This window comes from Oncorhynchus gorbuscha, linkage group LG02 (genome assembly GCF_021184085.1).
Source record: "Oncorhynchus gorbuscha isolate QuinsamMale2020 ecotype Even-year linkage group LG02, OgorEven_v1.0, whole genome shotgun sequence".
Taxonomy (NCBI): Eukaryota; Metazoa; Chordata; class Actinopteri; order Salmoniformes; family Salmonidae; genus Oncorhynchus; species Oncorhynchus gorbuscha.
The window spans coordinates 95,467,196-95,484,400 of record NC_060174.1 but is presented as its reverse complement, the minus strand read 5'-3'; the positions used below and the strand labels follow the sequence as shown (position 1 = coordinate 95,484,400).

General features: G+C 42.9%; 2 protein-coding genes across 12 annotated transcripts in view; one reads left to right on the top strand and one right to left on the bottom strand.

Annotated features, from left to right (window-relative positions):
- Positions 1-4,729, top strand: part of LOC124013670 (transcription factor 7-like 2) — a 69,269-nt gene extending 64,540 nt beyond the window's left edge. For 4 of the 11 annotated variants that reach the window (XM_046328077.1, XM_046328066.1, XM_046328056.1 and 1 more), the window contains 3 exons: positions 2,284-2,332; positions 2,770-2,842; positions 3,914-4,729. In XM_046328077.1, coding sequence (XP_046184033.1) covers positions 2,284-2,332; positions 2,770-2,842; positions 3,914-4,199 — 408 coding nt within the window. In that variant the 3' untranslated portion in view covers positions 4,200-4,729. Of the gene's footprint in view, positions 1-2,283; positions 2,333-2,769; positions 2,843-3,890 lie in introns of all 11 variants that reach the window. The other 7 variants (XM_046328138.1, XM_046328102.1, XM_046328087.1 and 4 more) reach the window with 3 other exon arrangements.
- A 1,314-nt stretch (positions 4,730-6,043) lies between these two features.
- LOC124013717 (S-phase kinase-associated protein 1) lies at positions 6,044-15,493 on the bottom strand. Its single transcript, XM_046328167.1, has 6 exons — positions 15,346-15,493; positions 14,497-14,593; positions 14,261-14,334; positions 13,133-13,276; positions 11,909-12,049; positions 6,044-6,707 (listed from the first exon to the last, which is right to left on the bottom strand). The coding sequence occupies exons 2-6, from the start codon at positions 14,591-14,593 to the stop codon at positions 6,672-6,674; spliced, it is 492 nt and encodes a 163-aa protein (XP_046184123.1). The 5' UTR covers positions 15,346-15,493; the 3' UTR covers positions 6,044-6,671.
- Between the last annotated feature and the right edge of the window lie 1,712 nt (positions 15,494-17,205).

Genomic DNA, 17,205 nt, shown 5'->3' with positions numbered 1-17,205 from the left:
TGCTCTAGTCTACCCCCTGCTCTAGTCTACCCCCTGCTTTAGTCTATCCCCTGCTCTAGTCTACCCCCTGCTCTAGTCTACCCCCTGCTCTAGTCTACCCCATGCTCTAGTCTACCCCATGCTCTAGTCTACCCCCTGCTATAGTCTACCCCCTGCTCTAGTCTACCCCCTGCTCTAGTCTACCCCCTACTCTAGTCTACCCCCTACTCTAGGCTACCCCTGCTCTAGTCTACCTCCTGCTCTAGTCTACCCCCTGCTCTAGTCTACCCCCTGCTCTAGTCTACCCCCTGCTCTAGTCTACCCCCTGCTCTAGTCTACCCCCTGCTTTAGTCTACCCCCTGCTCTAGTCTACCCCCTGCTCTAGTCTACCCCCTGCTCTAGTCTACCCCCTGCTATAGTCTACCCCCTGCTTTAGTCTATCCCCTGCTCTAGTCTACCCCCTGCTCTAGTCTACCCCCTGCTCTAGTCTACCCCATGCTCTAGTCTACCCCATGCTCTAGTCTACCCCCTGCTATAGTCTACCCCCTGCTCTAGTCTACCCCCTACTCTAGTCTACCCCCTACTCTAGTATACCCCCTACTCTAGTCTACCCCCTACTCTAGTCTACCCCCTGCTCTAGTCTACCTCCTGCTCTAGTCTACCCCCTGCTCTAGTCTACCCCCTGCTCTAGTCTACCCCCTGCTATAGTCTACCCCCTGCTCTAGTCTACCCCCTGCTCTAGTCTACCCCCTGCTCTAGTCTACCCCCTGCTCTAGTCTACCCCCTGCTCTAGTCTACCCCCTGCTATAGTCTACCGTTCCCAAACACAAGCCAGAAAACAAGGGTAGTCATGTGATCTGTTAGCAAAACAGGAAAAGGAAGGCCACCCACACAGTCGTGGGGTTTTCTCCCGTAGATCATAACCACACACACTCTGCTTCAGGGAGCAGCGAGCCGTAGACAAGTCTCTACGTAGGCATCAAAGAGCTGTTCCCACATCCTCTCCACAATATGCCACTCCAGACTGAATAACTCTCTTCAGCAATACAACCCGACCGTGTCTGTGCTGCCATTAAGGTCCCCCTGTATAGCCCATGGACTTTAAAACAGCATGGTGTAGAGGTCGACCTCTAGTATGGTGGTGGCAGGAGAATCCATTACTGTGGATATTTACACTTACATATAGTCATTTGTGGCCTGAATGATCATCAACTGTCCTCAGACCCCAGTCCATGACTTGTGAATTGGGTGTCTCTGGTACACGAGGCTCATGAACATGGTGAATTTCATAACATGGTTCTCCCATGTCTTCATAGAGATATCACGTACAGATAACATAGAAACGTGTTTCCCCTACTGACTCTCTGTGTGTCTGGTTGTGTTTCCCCTACTGACTCTGTGTGTGTCTGGTTGTGTTTCCCCTACTGACTCTCTGTGTGTCTGGTTGTGTTTCCCCTACAGACTCTCTGTGTGTCTGGTTGTGTTTCCCCTACTGACTCTCTGTGTGTCTGGTTGTGTTCCCCCTACTGACTCTGTGTGTGTCTGGTTGTGTTTCCCCTACTGACTCTCTGTGTGTCTGGTTGTGTTTCCCCTACTGACTCTCTGTGTGTCTGGTTGTTTCCCCTACAGACTCTCTGTGTGTCTGGTTGTGTTTCCCCTACTGACTCTCTGTGTGTCTGGTTGTGTTTCCCCTACTGACTCTGTGTGTGTCTGGTTGTGTTTCCCCTACTGACTCTCTGTGTGTCTGGTTGTGTTTCCCCTACTGACTCTCTGTGTGTCTGGTTGTGTTTCCCCTACTGACTCTCTGTGTGTCTGGTTGTGTTTCCCCTACTGACTCTCTGTGTGTCTGGTTGTGTTTCCCCTACTGACTCTCTGTGTGTCTGGTTGTGTTTCCCCTACTGACTCTCTGTGTGTCTGGTTGTGTTTCCCCTACTGACTCTGTGTGTCTGGTTGTGTTTCCCCTACTGACTCTCTGTGTGTCTGGTTGTGTTTCCCCTACTGACTCTCTGTGTGTCTTGTTGTGTTTCCCCTACTGACTCTCTGTGTGTCTGGTTGTGTTTCCCCTACTGACTCTCTGTGTGTCTGGTTGTGTTTCCCCTACTGACTCTCTGTGTGTCTGGTTGTGTTTCCCCTACTGACTCTCTGTGTGTCTGGTTGTGTTTCCCCTACTGACTCTCTGTGTGTCTGGTTGTTTTTCCCCTACTGACTCTCTGTGTGTCTGGTTGTGTTTCCCCTACTGACTCTCTGTGTGTCTGGTTGTGTTTCCCCTACTGACTCTCTGTGTGTCTGGTTGTGTTCCAACAGGGCAAGAAGAAGAGAAGAAAAAGAGAGAAGCAGCAGGACTCCTCAGCAGGTAATGTCCTCTCTCTCTCTTCTCTGCCAAACTCCTGGACCAACCCTGAGCTTCAATACGATATACTTCTATACAACCCTTATTCTATCGCTTGAAACAACTTTCCTGGTCCCCTAGCCGTACCCACGTCTATTATTGGTTTGTACTCTGACTGGGTCACTGCTGCTCTAACTAACAGGTGTGAAAGCTTTTCCTCTCCTCTCTAATGGTCTGTGTCCTGAATGGAGTCCTGCTCCATCTACTCTGTTCTGGCTCCTACTCAGTAATTGGGCACTAACAGTTTGATTTGATGGCGTTCTGATTTACCATCTCTGTCAAAGCTTCAACTTCTGCCCTGACCTCTTGATCTGATCTCTCTCTCCATCACCCTCTCTCTCTTTCTTCATCTCCTTCTCTTTCATAACTTATTTTGTGTGCGCATGCTGCCTTGTGCTCAGACCCTGGCTCTCCTAAGAAATGCAGAGCTCGCTTCGGCCTCAACCAACAAACGGACTGGTGCGGTCCCTGCAGGTGTGTACCTCTTGGTCTGCTACCTCTCTCTCCCTCCTCTGTGAGCTCGCCTCAGTCCACTGCTGTGCTCCGCTCTGCACTCACTCACCTCACTAACCTATTTTGTGACCCACATTGCCCCCTACAGGTAGAGAACCCCAGCAGGGGGGGGGCTAAAGCTGCTTTACTGGCTGGTGATGGGATGTCTCCTCAGGGATTGGTGGGTGATGCTGATCAAAGGAAAGTGGGAGGGGTCCTGTATGTCTGAGGGGAGAAAGAGGTTTCACACAGAGGTGCTCTCTGCTTAAAACAGCCATTTCTTGGTTATGCTATTGGTGGAAATGACAAAGCAGTGGATGGAGGATGGGTCATGCTCATCATCAGCACCTTTTTTACCAACTCAATCTGTTAACATCAGTGTAGAGGTGTGAAGAAAGCCTGCCACTCCCCTCAACTCCATCATGCCAGTGTCTTCCCCACCACGCTGTCACATCATGGAAATCTCCTTACCACTGTGTGTGTGTTGCGAGAGAACAAAGGGAGGCGAATGTGGTTAGTGCGAATCCTGATCACCGCAGATGAACGCACTCTCTTGCACATGCACTGCTGCTCTGCACTTTGATAGCATTTCTCATGCTCATCTGCCCTCAACTTTCTCCATTCATGTGGTCAGGCAGTGCAGCTTTTGATGGTGAACTCTGACATTTAGAATCGCTCTCCCTCTCTCTCTATGTCCTCGCGCCTTTACTTGCGGTGGCACCAAGTGACTCACGTTATATTCTGGTAATGATCATGAGATAAGGTGTGCTACTTTGGTTTTGCATTTGGTTGAAGGAGGCAAACAGCTGCTGTTTGTTAACAATTAAGCTTAGAACACAACATTTATAATGTTCATTACAACAACCACAAAAATCAAGGAAATGGCATTGAATGATCTATACATATAAAATGGTATTCAATGGATTTGCAGTTAAATATCTCTCGACTTGACCGACAACTCAATTCAATCATGTTGAAAACAGTAAAAAGTTCATTCTGGTGACACTTTGCATCCACGCTTTATTCACAGATAACTCTCTTGACTGTTCCTAGGAGGAAAAAGAAGTGCATTCGATACCTTCAAGGAGGATGGTGCACCAGCCCCACTTCTTCCGATGGAAGCGCTATAGACTCACCCCTCTCCCCCGTTGACGGCATCCCCACTCAGCCTGCTTCCCCCTTGCACAACCTCCTGCACCTCCTGCCCAGCAAACACACACCCCTTATCCTCTCAAAATCCACGACCACAGAACTGTCTTTCAAAGCTTTAATAGAATCATCCCAACAGCACGACAATATCCATCATCATCATGACTGTACCCTGCCCAAGTCTCACTAGCCAGCAGCCTCACCTGCCCTGTCCCCTCTCACACTGCCTCCCACCATTCCAACACACAGACACAACCCAACCCAATCAGGACCAGACCTGGAGTGGGAAGCAACACACTGGAGACAGACCTTCACCACAAATATCCCCAAACAACAAGGGAGCCTACGAGTCTGGGAGAGGATCAAGGATGACATTCACATCAATATGACTGACTGACACATGACTGATTTATTAAGTGCTCATGTCATTTTCACATTGCTGTACTGAAGGCAGTACTGTATGTACAGGGATGACTGCTTCTATTCAAACTGCCTCAAGTCAAATTGATTCCTTTTCCAAAGATTTTTACAGAGTACTGTGCTCCTCCTTTTCATAAGACTTACATTCAGATGTGTCAAAGGAACCTTTTCCAACATATAGTATTTATATTGATTAACAATGTGATATAAGGTTGAAACTATAAGGTAGAAATGATATATTTTTTCGCTGAGTAAACATGTCTCCCCTTGGAGAGAATCATCTCTATGTTATATTCATTTGTAATATAATAATAATATAATATATGCCATTTAGCAGACGCTTTTATCCAAAGCGACTTACAGTCATGTGTGCATACATTCTACGTATGGGTGGTCCCGGGGATCGAACCCACTACCCTGGCGTTACAAGCGTTACAAGCGCCATGCTCTAGCAACTGAGCACTTCCTGCTTGTCAGTTAAATTCTTGAGATACATTATTTTGATGTAGGTTTCTCACACAGAATTACAACATTCTTGGTGTTTGTTCATATGGATGCAGTTATATAACTAAAAAACAAGGCAACAGTAAACATGTCATCCCCACGAATGATTTAGTGTCCCACCGCCAGGTAGTGACAATTAGAACGTATTTTCTGTGTATTATTTTTTTTTAAGTAATAATTATCCTTCGCTGTATGTAATGGACCGAGCTTAAAGGTTCTAATGGGAAACGTGTTGCTCTTAAGGAGATGCATATATGTAAAAAATAAAATGTTAAAAAGTAATGACTGTGGCTCAAACGGGACAGGACATATGCTTGTTTAAAGTTTGGAAATTTAGTTGATTACTATAGTGGCCCCCTTGGGCCAATCTGTCATTTTGTAAATGCCAGATCTCTATGGCAAGACGCATCATTCACCCAGGTTCTGTAAAAATCGAGCCAGTGGTGTCAGATATCGCGGGACTAATGTATGGATGTAGACAACGCCAGATAGATTTAATCAAGGGGGACAATACATTCAACAGTTTCTGGACTGCCTCACACTGAATGAACGTTCTATTCTGTAAACTAAAGACCAAATGGGTACCATATTTCATTGTGTTGTAAAGTTTTATAAATGTTGAATTCCCTCTATAAAATGTTATGTTATGTAAAGGGTTTTTAAAAGTTTTTAGTCTCTCAACCATTTCTGAAGCAATACATGTTTTTTTTACATTTTCCTTCTCAGAGAAAACACATTTTGTGGATGAGTTTTGCATTAGCTTTGCCTTTCATTGAAGTTACCACAGATGTCATTTTCAGTGTGTGCATGTTCCACCTTAGTGTACCAAAAATACATGTGAAAAAACAATGGTTCATTTACTGCTTGCAAGCATTAAACTGCTTCCATTGGAGATACTATAGGCTGATAGTCCATAAGATGCCACACAGCTCATATAAAGAAATGCACATAGGAAAAAGTTGTGTACTAAACAGTCCACCTTTTGTATTTGTTTTTAACACATTGAACAACTTCTGCTCTCGATGTAATACTCATTTTTGTTTTGTGTATTAAAGTATTTTGAAAATCTGGATCAGTCTCCTTACTATTTCACATCAGATGAACAAGCAATCAAAACAGCAGACAGACATTTTAATTAATTTACTTACTCCTGGAATTGAATAGTAATCCTAAATGTCATTTTCAGAGCAGAACTGATTAAAGATTCCAATCCAAATAGGTAAATACCATAAGTTGTGTGAAAGACGGCACAGACACTTCAACAAGTATTTCCAGTCCACAGGACATTTCACACATTTACCCCCACTTCTAATGTCCTATTAACGCCCGTCTCCCTAAGATAACATTAAAACAACGGCACAGAAGAGGCTGCGATTATAAAATTCAGTATTGAGCCATCATTTCAGTTGACTGAACAAAAAGAAGATGTAAACATGTTCATTAAAAAAAATACTATAGCAATTGAAAACGGGGAGAGCGGTGCAGCTACTCTAGAAATTGGAACGAAAACCCAGAACCCAGACTCGTGAATATAAAGTGAAGTAAAATGTGTAAAAACATGAAATAGCTAATTTTATTATTTCACACCATACAAGGAATGGAAATGGTCATGCTATGAGTACACGGGGGGAGGTCTGTCACTAATAGACTAAATGTAATATTAACAAGTATGAACAACGCAGTGCAACCAATTACTAGAACAATCCTTTCAGTGTGTTAGTGTTGGAAGACTCCTCCTCTATTTCTCTTCACACCACTGGTTCTCCTTGCGTACCTGAGGGGGGAGACAATGGAAAGGCAACACAGAGTGTCACATCAAGTCAGATGCATAATATCACAAGAGCTCTGTGTTCAGGACTGAGGTTATGACCCAAATGGCACCCTATTCCTTTTATAGTGCACTACGGGCTCTGGTCAAATCAAAAGTAAGGCACTGTATAGACTAGTATAGAGAAGGTATTCCCAAACTGGGGTACACAAATTATATATTTTTTTTAATGAATACCTCACATTTTCAAACAGTACATTTATATTTTCCAACAGGGCTATACATATGGTTCTCGCCTGAGTAGCCTCGTTTCACTGCCAAAAATAAAATTAAACCATCTAGTGTTCAGTGAAATAACAAAAAATAATTAACATCCAATCACATTAACTGTTACTCTCTCACTGGAAACCTCCACTCTTGCACAGACATTCAGAAACAAAGCATACCATTTAAAAAATGAAGCCACGGGAGTTTGAGTGAGGATAAAGACGACTTCCGAGTTGTAAGACATGTATAAAAGCAACAGATACCATTCATTAGAAAGGGCTAGAAACGTCATATAGTGAGCTACCAAGTGTCTAAGACAGGCAAGCCCCATACTATTGTGGAGGACTTCATTATTCCTGCTACCGCAGATATGGCTGGAACAATGGAGGAAAAGGCCTCAAAAACCTATACAGACAATTCCTTCATCAAACAACACTGTTTCACGACTCATCAGTGACATGGCAGGAGATGTTTTGAAACAATTACTACTTTGCGTACAAGCCAGTGAATTATATGCGTTACAGCTGGATCTGTCAACAGACGTGGCGGGCCTGGCACAGCTCCTGGTATACAGTCGTGGCCAAAAGTTTTGAGAATGACACAAATATTAATTTTCACAAAGTCTGCTGCTTCAGTGTCTATAGATATTTTTGTCAGATGTTATTATGGAATACTGAAGTATAATTACAAGCATTTCATAAGTGTCAAAGGATTGACAATTACATGAAGTAGATGCAGAGAGTCAATATTTGCAGTGTTGACCCTTCTCTTTCAAGACCTCTGCAATCCGCCCTGGCATGCTGTCAATTAACTTATGGGCCACATCCTGACTGATGGGAGCCCATTCTTGCATAATCAATGCTTGGAGTTTGTCAGAATTTGTGGGGTTTTGTTTGTCCACCCGCCTCTTGAGAATTGACCACAAGTTCTCAATGGGATTAACGTGTGGGGAGTATCCTAGCCATGGACCCAAAATATCAATGTTTTGTTCCCCGAGCCACTTAGTTATCATTTTACCGTATGGCAAGGTGCTCCGTGCTGGAAAAGGCTTTGTTCGTCACCAAACTGTTCCTGGATGGTTGGGAGAAGTTGCTCTCGGAGGATGTGTTGGTATCATTCTTTATTCATGGCTGTGTTCTCAGGCAAAATTGAGAGTGAGCCCACTCCCTTGACTGAGAAGCAACCCCACACATGAATAGTCTCAGGATGCTTTACTGTTGGCATGACACAGGACTGATGGTAGCACTCACCTTGTCTTCTCTGGACAAGCTTTTTTCAGGATGCCCCAAACAATCGGAAAGGGGATTCATCAGAGAAAATTACTTTACTCCAGTCCTTAGCAGTCCAATCCCTGTACATTTGCAGAATATCAGTATGTCCCTGATGTTTTTCCTGGAGAGAAGTGGCTTCTTTGGTGCCCTTCTTGAAACAAGCCATCCTCCAAAAGTTTGCTGGACCTTCTTGAGCGCCCTGAAGCCTTCACAACAATTGAACCGTTCTCCTTGAAGTTCTTGATGATCCGATAAATGGTTAATTTAGGTGCAATCTTAATGGCAGCAATATCCTTGCCTGTGAAGCCCTTTTTGTGCAAAGCAATGATGACGGCACATGTTTCCTTGCAGGTAACCATGGTTGACAGAGGAAGAATAATGATTCCAAGCACCACCCTCCTTTTGAAGCTTCCAGCCTGTTATTCAAACTCAATAAGCATGACAGAGTGATCTCCAGCCTTGTCCTCGTCAACACTCACACCTGTGTTAACGAGAGAATCACTGACATGTCAGCTGGTCTTTTTGCGGCAGGGCTGAAATGCAGTGGAAATGTTTTTTTGGGGGATTCATTTCGTTTGCATGGCAAATAGGGATTTTGCAATTAATTGCAATTCATCTGATCAATCTTCATAACATTCTGGAGTATATGCAAATTGCCGCCATACAAACTGAGGCAGCAGACTTTGAAAATTAATATTTGTATCATTCTCAAAACTTTTGGCCACAAATGTACAGTTGAAGTCGGAAGTTTACATACACTTAGGTTGGAGTCATTAAAACTTGTTTTTCAACCACTCCACAAATTTCTTGTTAACAAACTATAGTTTTGGAAAGTCGGTTAGGACATCTACTTTGTGCATGACAAGTAATTTTTAGAACAATTGTTTACAGACAGATTATTCCACTTATAATTCACTATCACAATTCCAGTGGGCCAGAAGTATACTATATACACTAAGTTGACTGTGCCTTTAAATGATGTCATGTCTTTAGAAGCTTTTGATAGGCTAATTGACATCATTAGAGTCAATTGGAGGTGTACCTGTGGATGTATTTCAAGGCCTACCTTCAAACTCAGTGCCTCTTTGCTTGACATGGGAAAATCAAAAGAAATCAGCCAACAAATTCTAGACCTCCACAAGTCTGGTTCATCCGTGGGAGCGATTTCCTAACGCCTGAAGGTACCACGTTCATCTGTACAAACAATAGTACGCAAGTATAAACACCATGGGACCACGCCACCGTCATACCGCTCAGGAAAGAGACGCATTCTGTCTCCTAGAGAAGAACATAATTTGGTGCGAAAAGTGCAAATCAATCCCAGAAGAACAGCAAAAGGACTTTGTGAAGATGCTGGAGGAAACGGGTACAATATCAACATAACCTGAAAGGCCGCTCAGCAAGGAAGAAGCCACTGCTCAAAAACCGCCATAGAAAAGCCAGACGACAGTTTGCAACTGCAAATGGGGACAAAGATCGTACTTTTTGGAGAAATGTCCTCTGGTCTGATGAAACAAAAATAGAACTGTTTGGCCAGAATGACCATAGTTATGTTTGGAGGAAAAAGGGGGATGCTTGCAAGCCGAAGAACACCATCCCAACCGTGAAGCACGGGGGTGGCAGCAACATGTTGTGGGGGTGCTTTGCTGCAGGAGGGACTGGTGCACTTCACAAAATAGATGGCATCATGAGGTAGGAAAGTTATGTGGATATATTGAAGCAACATCTCAAGACATGTCAGGAAGTTAAAGCTTGGTCGCAAATGGGTCTTCCAAATTGACAATTACCTCAAGCATACTTCCAAAGTTGTGGCAAAATGGCTTAAGGAAAACAAAGTCAAAGTATTGGAGTGGCCATCAAAGCCCTGACCTCAAGCCTATAGAAAATTTGGGCAGAACTGAAACAGCATGTGCGAGCAAGGAGGCCTTACAAACCTGACCCAGTTTACACCAGGAACATCAAGAAGGGCCAAGATTCACCCAACTTATTGTGGGAAGCTTGTGGAAGGCTACCCAAAATGTTTGACCCAAGTTAAACAATTTAAAGGCAATGCTAGCAAATACTAATTGAGTGTACGTAAACTTCTGACCCACTGGGAATGTGATGTAAGAAATAAAAGCTTAAATAAATCACTCTACTATTATTCCGACATTTCACATTCTTAAAATAAAGTGTTGATCCTAACTTACCTAAGACAGGGAATTTTTACAAGGATTAAATGTCAAGAATTGTGAAGAACTTGAGTTTAAATGTATTTGGTTAAGGTTTATGTAAACTTCCGACTTCAACTGTATGTCCGGTACGTTTATGGGGGGGGGTTCAATTAAGGAGGAGATCCTCTTCTGGAAACCAGGACAACAAGCAGTTGCTCCAGATGCCACTTGGGTGGTCCTGTGTAGCTCAGTTGGTAGAGCATGGCGCTTGTAACGCCAGGGTAGTGGGTTCGATCCCCGGGACCACCCATACGTAGAATGTATGCACACATGACTGTAAGTCGCTTTGGATAAAAGCGTCTGCTAAATGGCATATATTATTATTATTATTACTCGGCAGCATCCTCCGAGAGGCTCTTGCTGCCAAGGGAATGCCTGACAGCCTGAAAAGTTTTAGACACTACAGTGAAAATGGTTAACTTTGATAAAGCAAGTCCCCTGAACTCTCGTGTATTTTCTGCATCATGCAATGATATGGGCAACGACCATGTGGGGTCTGTTTTACAACATACAAGAGATGAGGTTAAAAAAAATGTTTTACTGATCATAATTTCTACTAGTCTGAACGCTTGCATGATGAGTTTCTCACACCATTGGCCTATCAGGGTGATGTTTTTTATCGTCTGAATGATCTGAATCTAGGATTATAGGGACTCTGCAACTTTATTCAATGTGCGGAACAAAGTAGGGCTATCATAAAGAAGTTGGAAGCTCTTTTATGTCTACATTAACAAGGACAACACACAAGTCTTTCCATAAATATATGATTTTTTTGCGTGCAAATGAACTCAACCTTACGAACAATGTCAAATGTGATATAGCGAAGCACCCGAGTGAGCTGGATGCGCAATAACGCAGGTACTTTCCCGAAACGGATGACCCAAACAACTGGATTCGTTATCCCTTTCATGCCCTGCCTCCAGTCCACTTACCGATATCTGAACAAGAGAGCCCCATCGAAATTGCAACAAGCGGTTCAGTAAAGAAAATAATTTAAATCAGAAGCCAGTACCAGACTTCTGGATAGGGCTGCGCTCAGTGTCTTGCCTTGACTAATCGCGCTGTTAAGACACTGATGCCCTTTGCAACCACGTACCTATGTTAGAGCGGATTCTCGGCCCTCGCTAGCATCAAAACATCAAGGCACAGACTGTGTGGAAAATTATTTAAGACAGACTCTTTGATTATATTGTTATTTGTGTCCTGGTCCTATAAGAGCTCTTTTGTCACTTCCCACAAGCCGGGTTGTGACAAAAACTCACACTCGTTATGTTTTAAAAAATTTATCGTATAGTGTGTGTATGGCAGTGACGGCAAAAAACAACATTTGAGAGTGTGCTGACCCTGGTGCTAGAGGGGGTACGCAGCTTGAGGTTGAATGTTTGAAGGGGTACCACTGGTAGAGAATAGAGTGCCATTCGGGAGGAGTCCTGAGAACCACAGAAGGTCTTATTACCTGGGCTTCCTCTTCTTCTGTGAAGTCATTTTTGATGTTGAACGTCTTCCTGATCTCCTCTGGGGTCTTTCCTTTGATCATGTTGGCCACCGTCTTGCAGGTGACATCTAGCAGTCCTTTGATGTCTAAATAGTTTGCAGCCTAAACATAAAATAAGATAAAATTAAAGGAGAATGAGGTTGAATGAAAGCAACTGCAAATGCTTTGACATGCCTGGCTTCCACGTGAACTATTTCAGCCCTAAGCTTAGGCTATGTAAACAGGTTTCAGGAAATGGGTCAAACCTGCTGCTCAAATGATATACTTGTGTCACAGATCCTAAAAGCCCCCAGCACTACAAAAATGTTTTGCACAATTCCTGCAAAATAACCAAGTCATTAAGTGTGCTTGTTTCATGTAATACACATACCGGACTTCCTGAGCTGCATATAGATAGGAAAAGAAAACGCAGCCGCCTCCATATGTTTCAATGCAAAGCCGGTGGCAGATAAGCACCTTGACACTACCACAGGTAGGGGCTTCACCTGTCGCCCACATAGGGAATTTATTGGACGCTCAAGGTAAAAAATAAATACAAAAATGTTACTTTTGGCTCCCCTCATTGACCAATCAAATTACAGGGGCTGGATGCCTTTTTCTGGGTTGTTTTTTTGGGATAATCCAGAGGTATAACAGCCACTACTTGTACCACCAAAGTTTGATGCTTTATAAACTGGGCGGCGTCACCGGTGTTATTGACTCCCTGTGTGTAAGACCCTTTAGTAATTATAGGCCCTCTAATTATAACATGTTATTAAGCACCTACTTGTCACTCAAAACACTTCACTAGTGCTGTACAACAGTATGTTCATCGAGCTAACCATTGCCTAAATTAAATTCAAGATCTGAGACACTACCTCCTTGTAAGTGGGCAGGTGTCAAACTCTTTCTGTGAGTGGGAAAGGGGTTATCTAGTCAGTTGCACAAATGAATACATTCAACCGAAATGTGTCGTCCGCATTTAACCCAACCCCTCTGAATCCGAGGTGTGGGGGGCTGCCTTAATCGACATCGGGCACCCGGGGAGCAGTTGTTGTGGTTGGGGGTTAACTGCCTTGTGCAAGGGCAGAACAGCAGACTTTTCCACCTTGCCGGCTCGGGGATTCCAACCAGCAACTTCTTGGTTACTGGCCCAACACTCTTAACCACTAGGCTACCTGTGAGTGGGAGGCGGCATGTACACACTAGAATAAGTTCGAAGAGGGTCCCTTGGTCCACTTTGAGGAACTCCTGGTCCCAGACGGGTATGTCATCCGTCCTTTTCTCCTTGTTCTCGTCATCCTCGGGGGGAGGGGGATCATCTTTGTGATGGGTGCACCACTGGATAACCTGTAGGGAGGAAAGTGAACAACAACTAGTCCAAGCACACTGAGAGAATCAACAGTCAGACATGCCATGCGTCCTCCTTCCATTCAGTCCCGTTTCAAAAGGCCTAAGTCGAGGAAGGAGGTCACAGAGCACACAGGAAAGTTTCTGTTTGGAGCTTCATGCTTCTGGCAGAGATAGAAATGCTATTCTACAGGTGTAAGTGCCAAACTGACAGCCATCAAGATTGGTTTTCCATTTTACTTGAACTTCAAGTTTCACCACAAGCCAGGCAGGACATGTAAGTGGTCTAACTATGCAAACACACTTCCTCAAACAAAATGTAATTCCCCCAAACAAAATTAGATCCATTAATTACATGGATACAGTTGCTGAACAAAGCAGCTTGTCTCTCAGTTGGAGAGACGCATACACAAGACATTGTACAATTTGGCAGGGAGGAAATAAGTAAAGTAAACTTTAATCCTACAACCCTTCACACAGTATTAATCCAACTAGCACTGGTTGGATGGACGAAAAACCTGATGCAGACAATCCCACCATTTTGTTTATCGTGATTATGAGAGGTGCTTTTGTTATGTTATACTCTTCAAATCATCCATGGCCACATGAACACTGGACTGTGGTGTTAATCCCTACCATCAGCGTGGACTCTCACAGTGCCTCCCACATAGGTAAGGATCTCTGTTACAGGTTTGAGACCATCCTTCGGTCTACAAGTTTAACTTTTATCAGTTTCTAATTGTGCCAAAATGTTGCACTTCTTGGAGAAAAGCCAAGCCTGGTTTGGGTTCAACTGAATTGTACCACTATGAATAGAATTAATGTACAATACAACAGAGAATGGAATTATTGATAATAAAGCAAGCTCTGGTTGGAAGCAGGCACTTTACTAAGGTTCTCCATGGCCATCTCCACACAGTTTACCTGTCCCCCAGTCCATTGCACCAAATATGGGATGTGTGACAGTGTGTCCACTCCACTTACCTTCTTGAGGATAGCCGCATTCACATTCGGGAGGGGGACTGGATCATCATCTCCTTCATCATCCATACCCAAATCTGTCAAAGACAACCATTAGACAAGTGCACACAGATGCTGCGAGACAGTTTTGATAAATGTATTTTACCGTCTGAACTACTGATAGCTATTTATGCTACGTCAATGATGTTCAACCTCATGTTACAAACGCATAACTACAGAGTGCATAGCTAGCTACATACCTTCCAGCATTGTCTTTATTGTCACAGACTGCTTTGCTATTTCCACATCCACCTCAAAGATCTCGCCATCTGAACTTTGCAGTTTAATTGTTGGCATCTGCAAAATAATAGGAAAACGGTTGTCAGCTTCAGACTTGAACGTTACCGAGCAGAGTGATGACTAATATCGGGGGCCATAAAGTACATTTTATATCGCTAGGTGACACAGAGAACTACTTGGCTAACAAACCAAGTACCTAACAATTAGCTGACGTTAGCGACATTAGTTAAGGTGGCTAGCTAATGTTAGCTAGAAGGCCATTTCCGTGGATGCTGTTAGCTACTAGCGAAGTATCTTAACGCCAGTCGGTACCTAACGTTACCGAAACACTTAACATGTTTCAAAATCTTACATGGCATGGTAGACAGGTTACTTAGCTAGCAAACGGTAGCAAGCTAATTCGCTAACTACCAGTTCACGCACTAACCTACTAGCTATCCATTAGTATAGGTTGAATATTACATGAGCTAACCTCGATTCCAGCTAACGTTACAGTCTGGGCAACTGTCAACAAAAAGGGAGTCTGAAGCAGTCCAATGCTGAAATAAGATTGACTCAACGCTAGCTAGCGTTACGCGTAACATTTAACAATAATACTTTTTGGTAACAGTAACTAACGGTTACTGCGAACGACAGCCAGGAAACGAAGCTAACGCGGCTAGCTAACTCAGCTTTGTCAGCAAGGCCCCGTCTTACTAGCAATCATATTCAACCTATTTCCATTTAGCTAGACATACGAATAATACGTTCAAAACACCCATTATTTCACAAAGACATAACTACATCATATTTAAATGTCCGTTACTTACTATGAACGTTTTAAAGCAAATTCAGATAATGATTTTTTAAACGTCAACAGGGCCAGATCGAAGCACAGGCAGCCAGTGGACCTATATTAGATGGCCAGCCAGCTAAGCTTTCGCTTTGTCAAATGTGGGGAAGCAAATAAGTAAGTAGTCTTGTGATATGCCTGTACATTAGGAGTGATTTTCCCCATTTAGCTACATTAAAACAGAATTTCACCCAGTATCTAGTTTTATGCTAATATGTTAATATCCTGTAACGTTAAATTTCTGTACATTTTTGCGTCCAAAATGTATAAAATGATATATGCGCATGTTACTCTTTAATGCTGTAGGCTGTCAATGGTCCCAGCGTAATAAAACAAATCAGCGTAATTGTGTCACTCTTTGTGCAGTCCTTTTGTTTGCCAAGTAGAAAATACGTTAATATGTTTTTTAACCCCATGTCAGTGATGGGGTTAATCAATCACTGTTACCCTTTTTTGGAACCTTATTTTAACAGTAGGTACCTTACAGCATTGATGGAAAGTATCTGTACTTCACCATTTATATTTTTTTTACAACTTCTACATTATATACCTAAAGAAAATAAGGTATTTTTTTCCTGACACCCAAAAGTACTCGTTACATTTTGAATGCGTAGCATGACAGAAATTGTAAAAGGTTTTCATTTAATCAATAAAACATCCCTAGTCCTCCCTACTGCCTCTGATCTGGCGGACTCACTAAACACATGCTTTTTATTTTATAAAATTGTCTGAGAGTGAGAGATCGCCACAGGCTAGCCGTAAATGTAAACAAAAATAAGAAATTAGTGCCGTCTGGTTTGCTTAATATAAACGATTAGAAACCTATATTTAAAGCCAAATACTGTTTTACTGAGTGACTTTCACTTGAGTCATTCTCTCAAGTGATAAGCTACTTTTTCCACCACTGCTTTCCATCTATCGCATGTAGCGCCAAATCTTTACCTTGACACACATTCCGGGTTGTAGCTTCGAGTCCTCCCATTAGATGGCACTCTTTCGCCATAATTTGTGTATTTCCATGTTACATTTCGACACCTATCAACAATTACACGTTTGGGAAATTAGCAGTGGTTTACTGGTTGTTGGATCCGAAGTATTTATCCCTACAGTACTATTAAAATAATCAGTGCAGTTATTGCTTAGCTATGTGAAAATGAGAAGGGACGTAATGAAGAAACAAAATATCCTCAGCATCCATGGAAGCTTTTTCATCAACAATCAGTTTGTTTTGTCAGCATATTTTGCCATCACTTGAGTAACAGAATCATTCGTCATCAAGTCCATCAGCAATGTCAGATTTGGCCGCCTTTCGTTCCAGTACTCTGCTGCCTGTGACTGGAACGAACTGCAAAAATCGCTGAAGCTGGAGACTTTTATCTCCCTCACCAACTTCAAACATCAGCTATCTGAGCAGCTAACCGATCGCTGCAGCTTTACATAGTCTATTGATAAATAGCACACCAATTTTCACCTACCTCATCCCCATACCATACTGTTTTTATTTATTTTTCTGCTCTTTTGCACACCAATATCTCTACCTGTACATGACCATCTGATCATTTATCACTCGTGTTAATCTGCAAAAGTGTAATTATTCGCCTACCTCCTCATGCCTTTTGCACACATTGTATATAGACTCCCCCTTTTTTCTCTACTGTGTTATTGACTTGCTAATTGTTTACTCCATGTGTAACTCTGTGTTGTCTGTTCACACTGCTATGCTTTATCTTGGCCAGGTCGCAGTTGCAAATGAGAACTTGTTCTCAACTAGCCTACCTGGTTAAATAAAGGTGAAATAAAAAAAATAAAAGCCATAAAATCAATTGAGTAAACACGG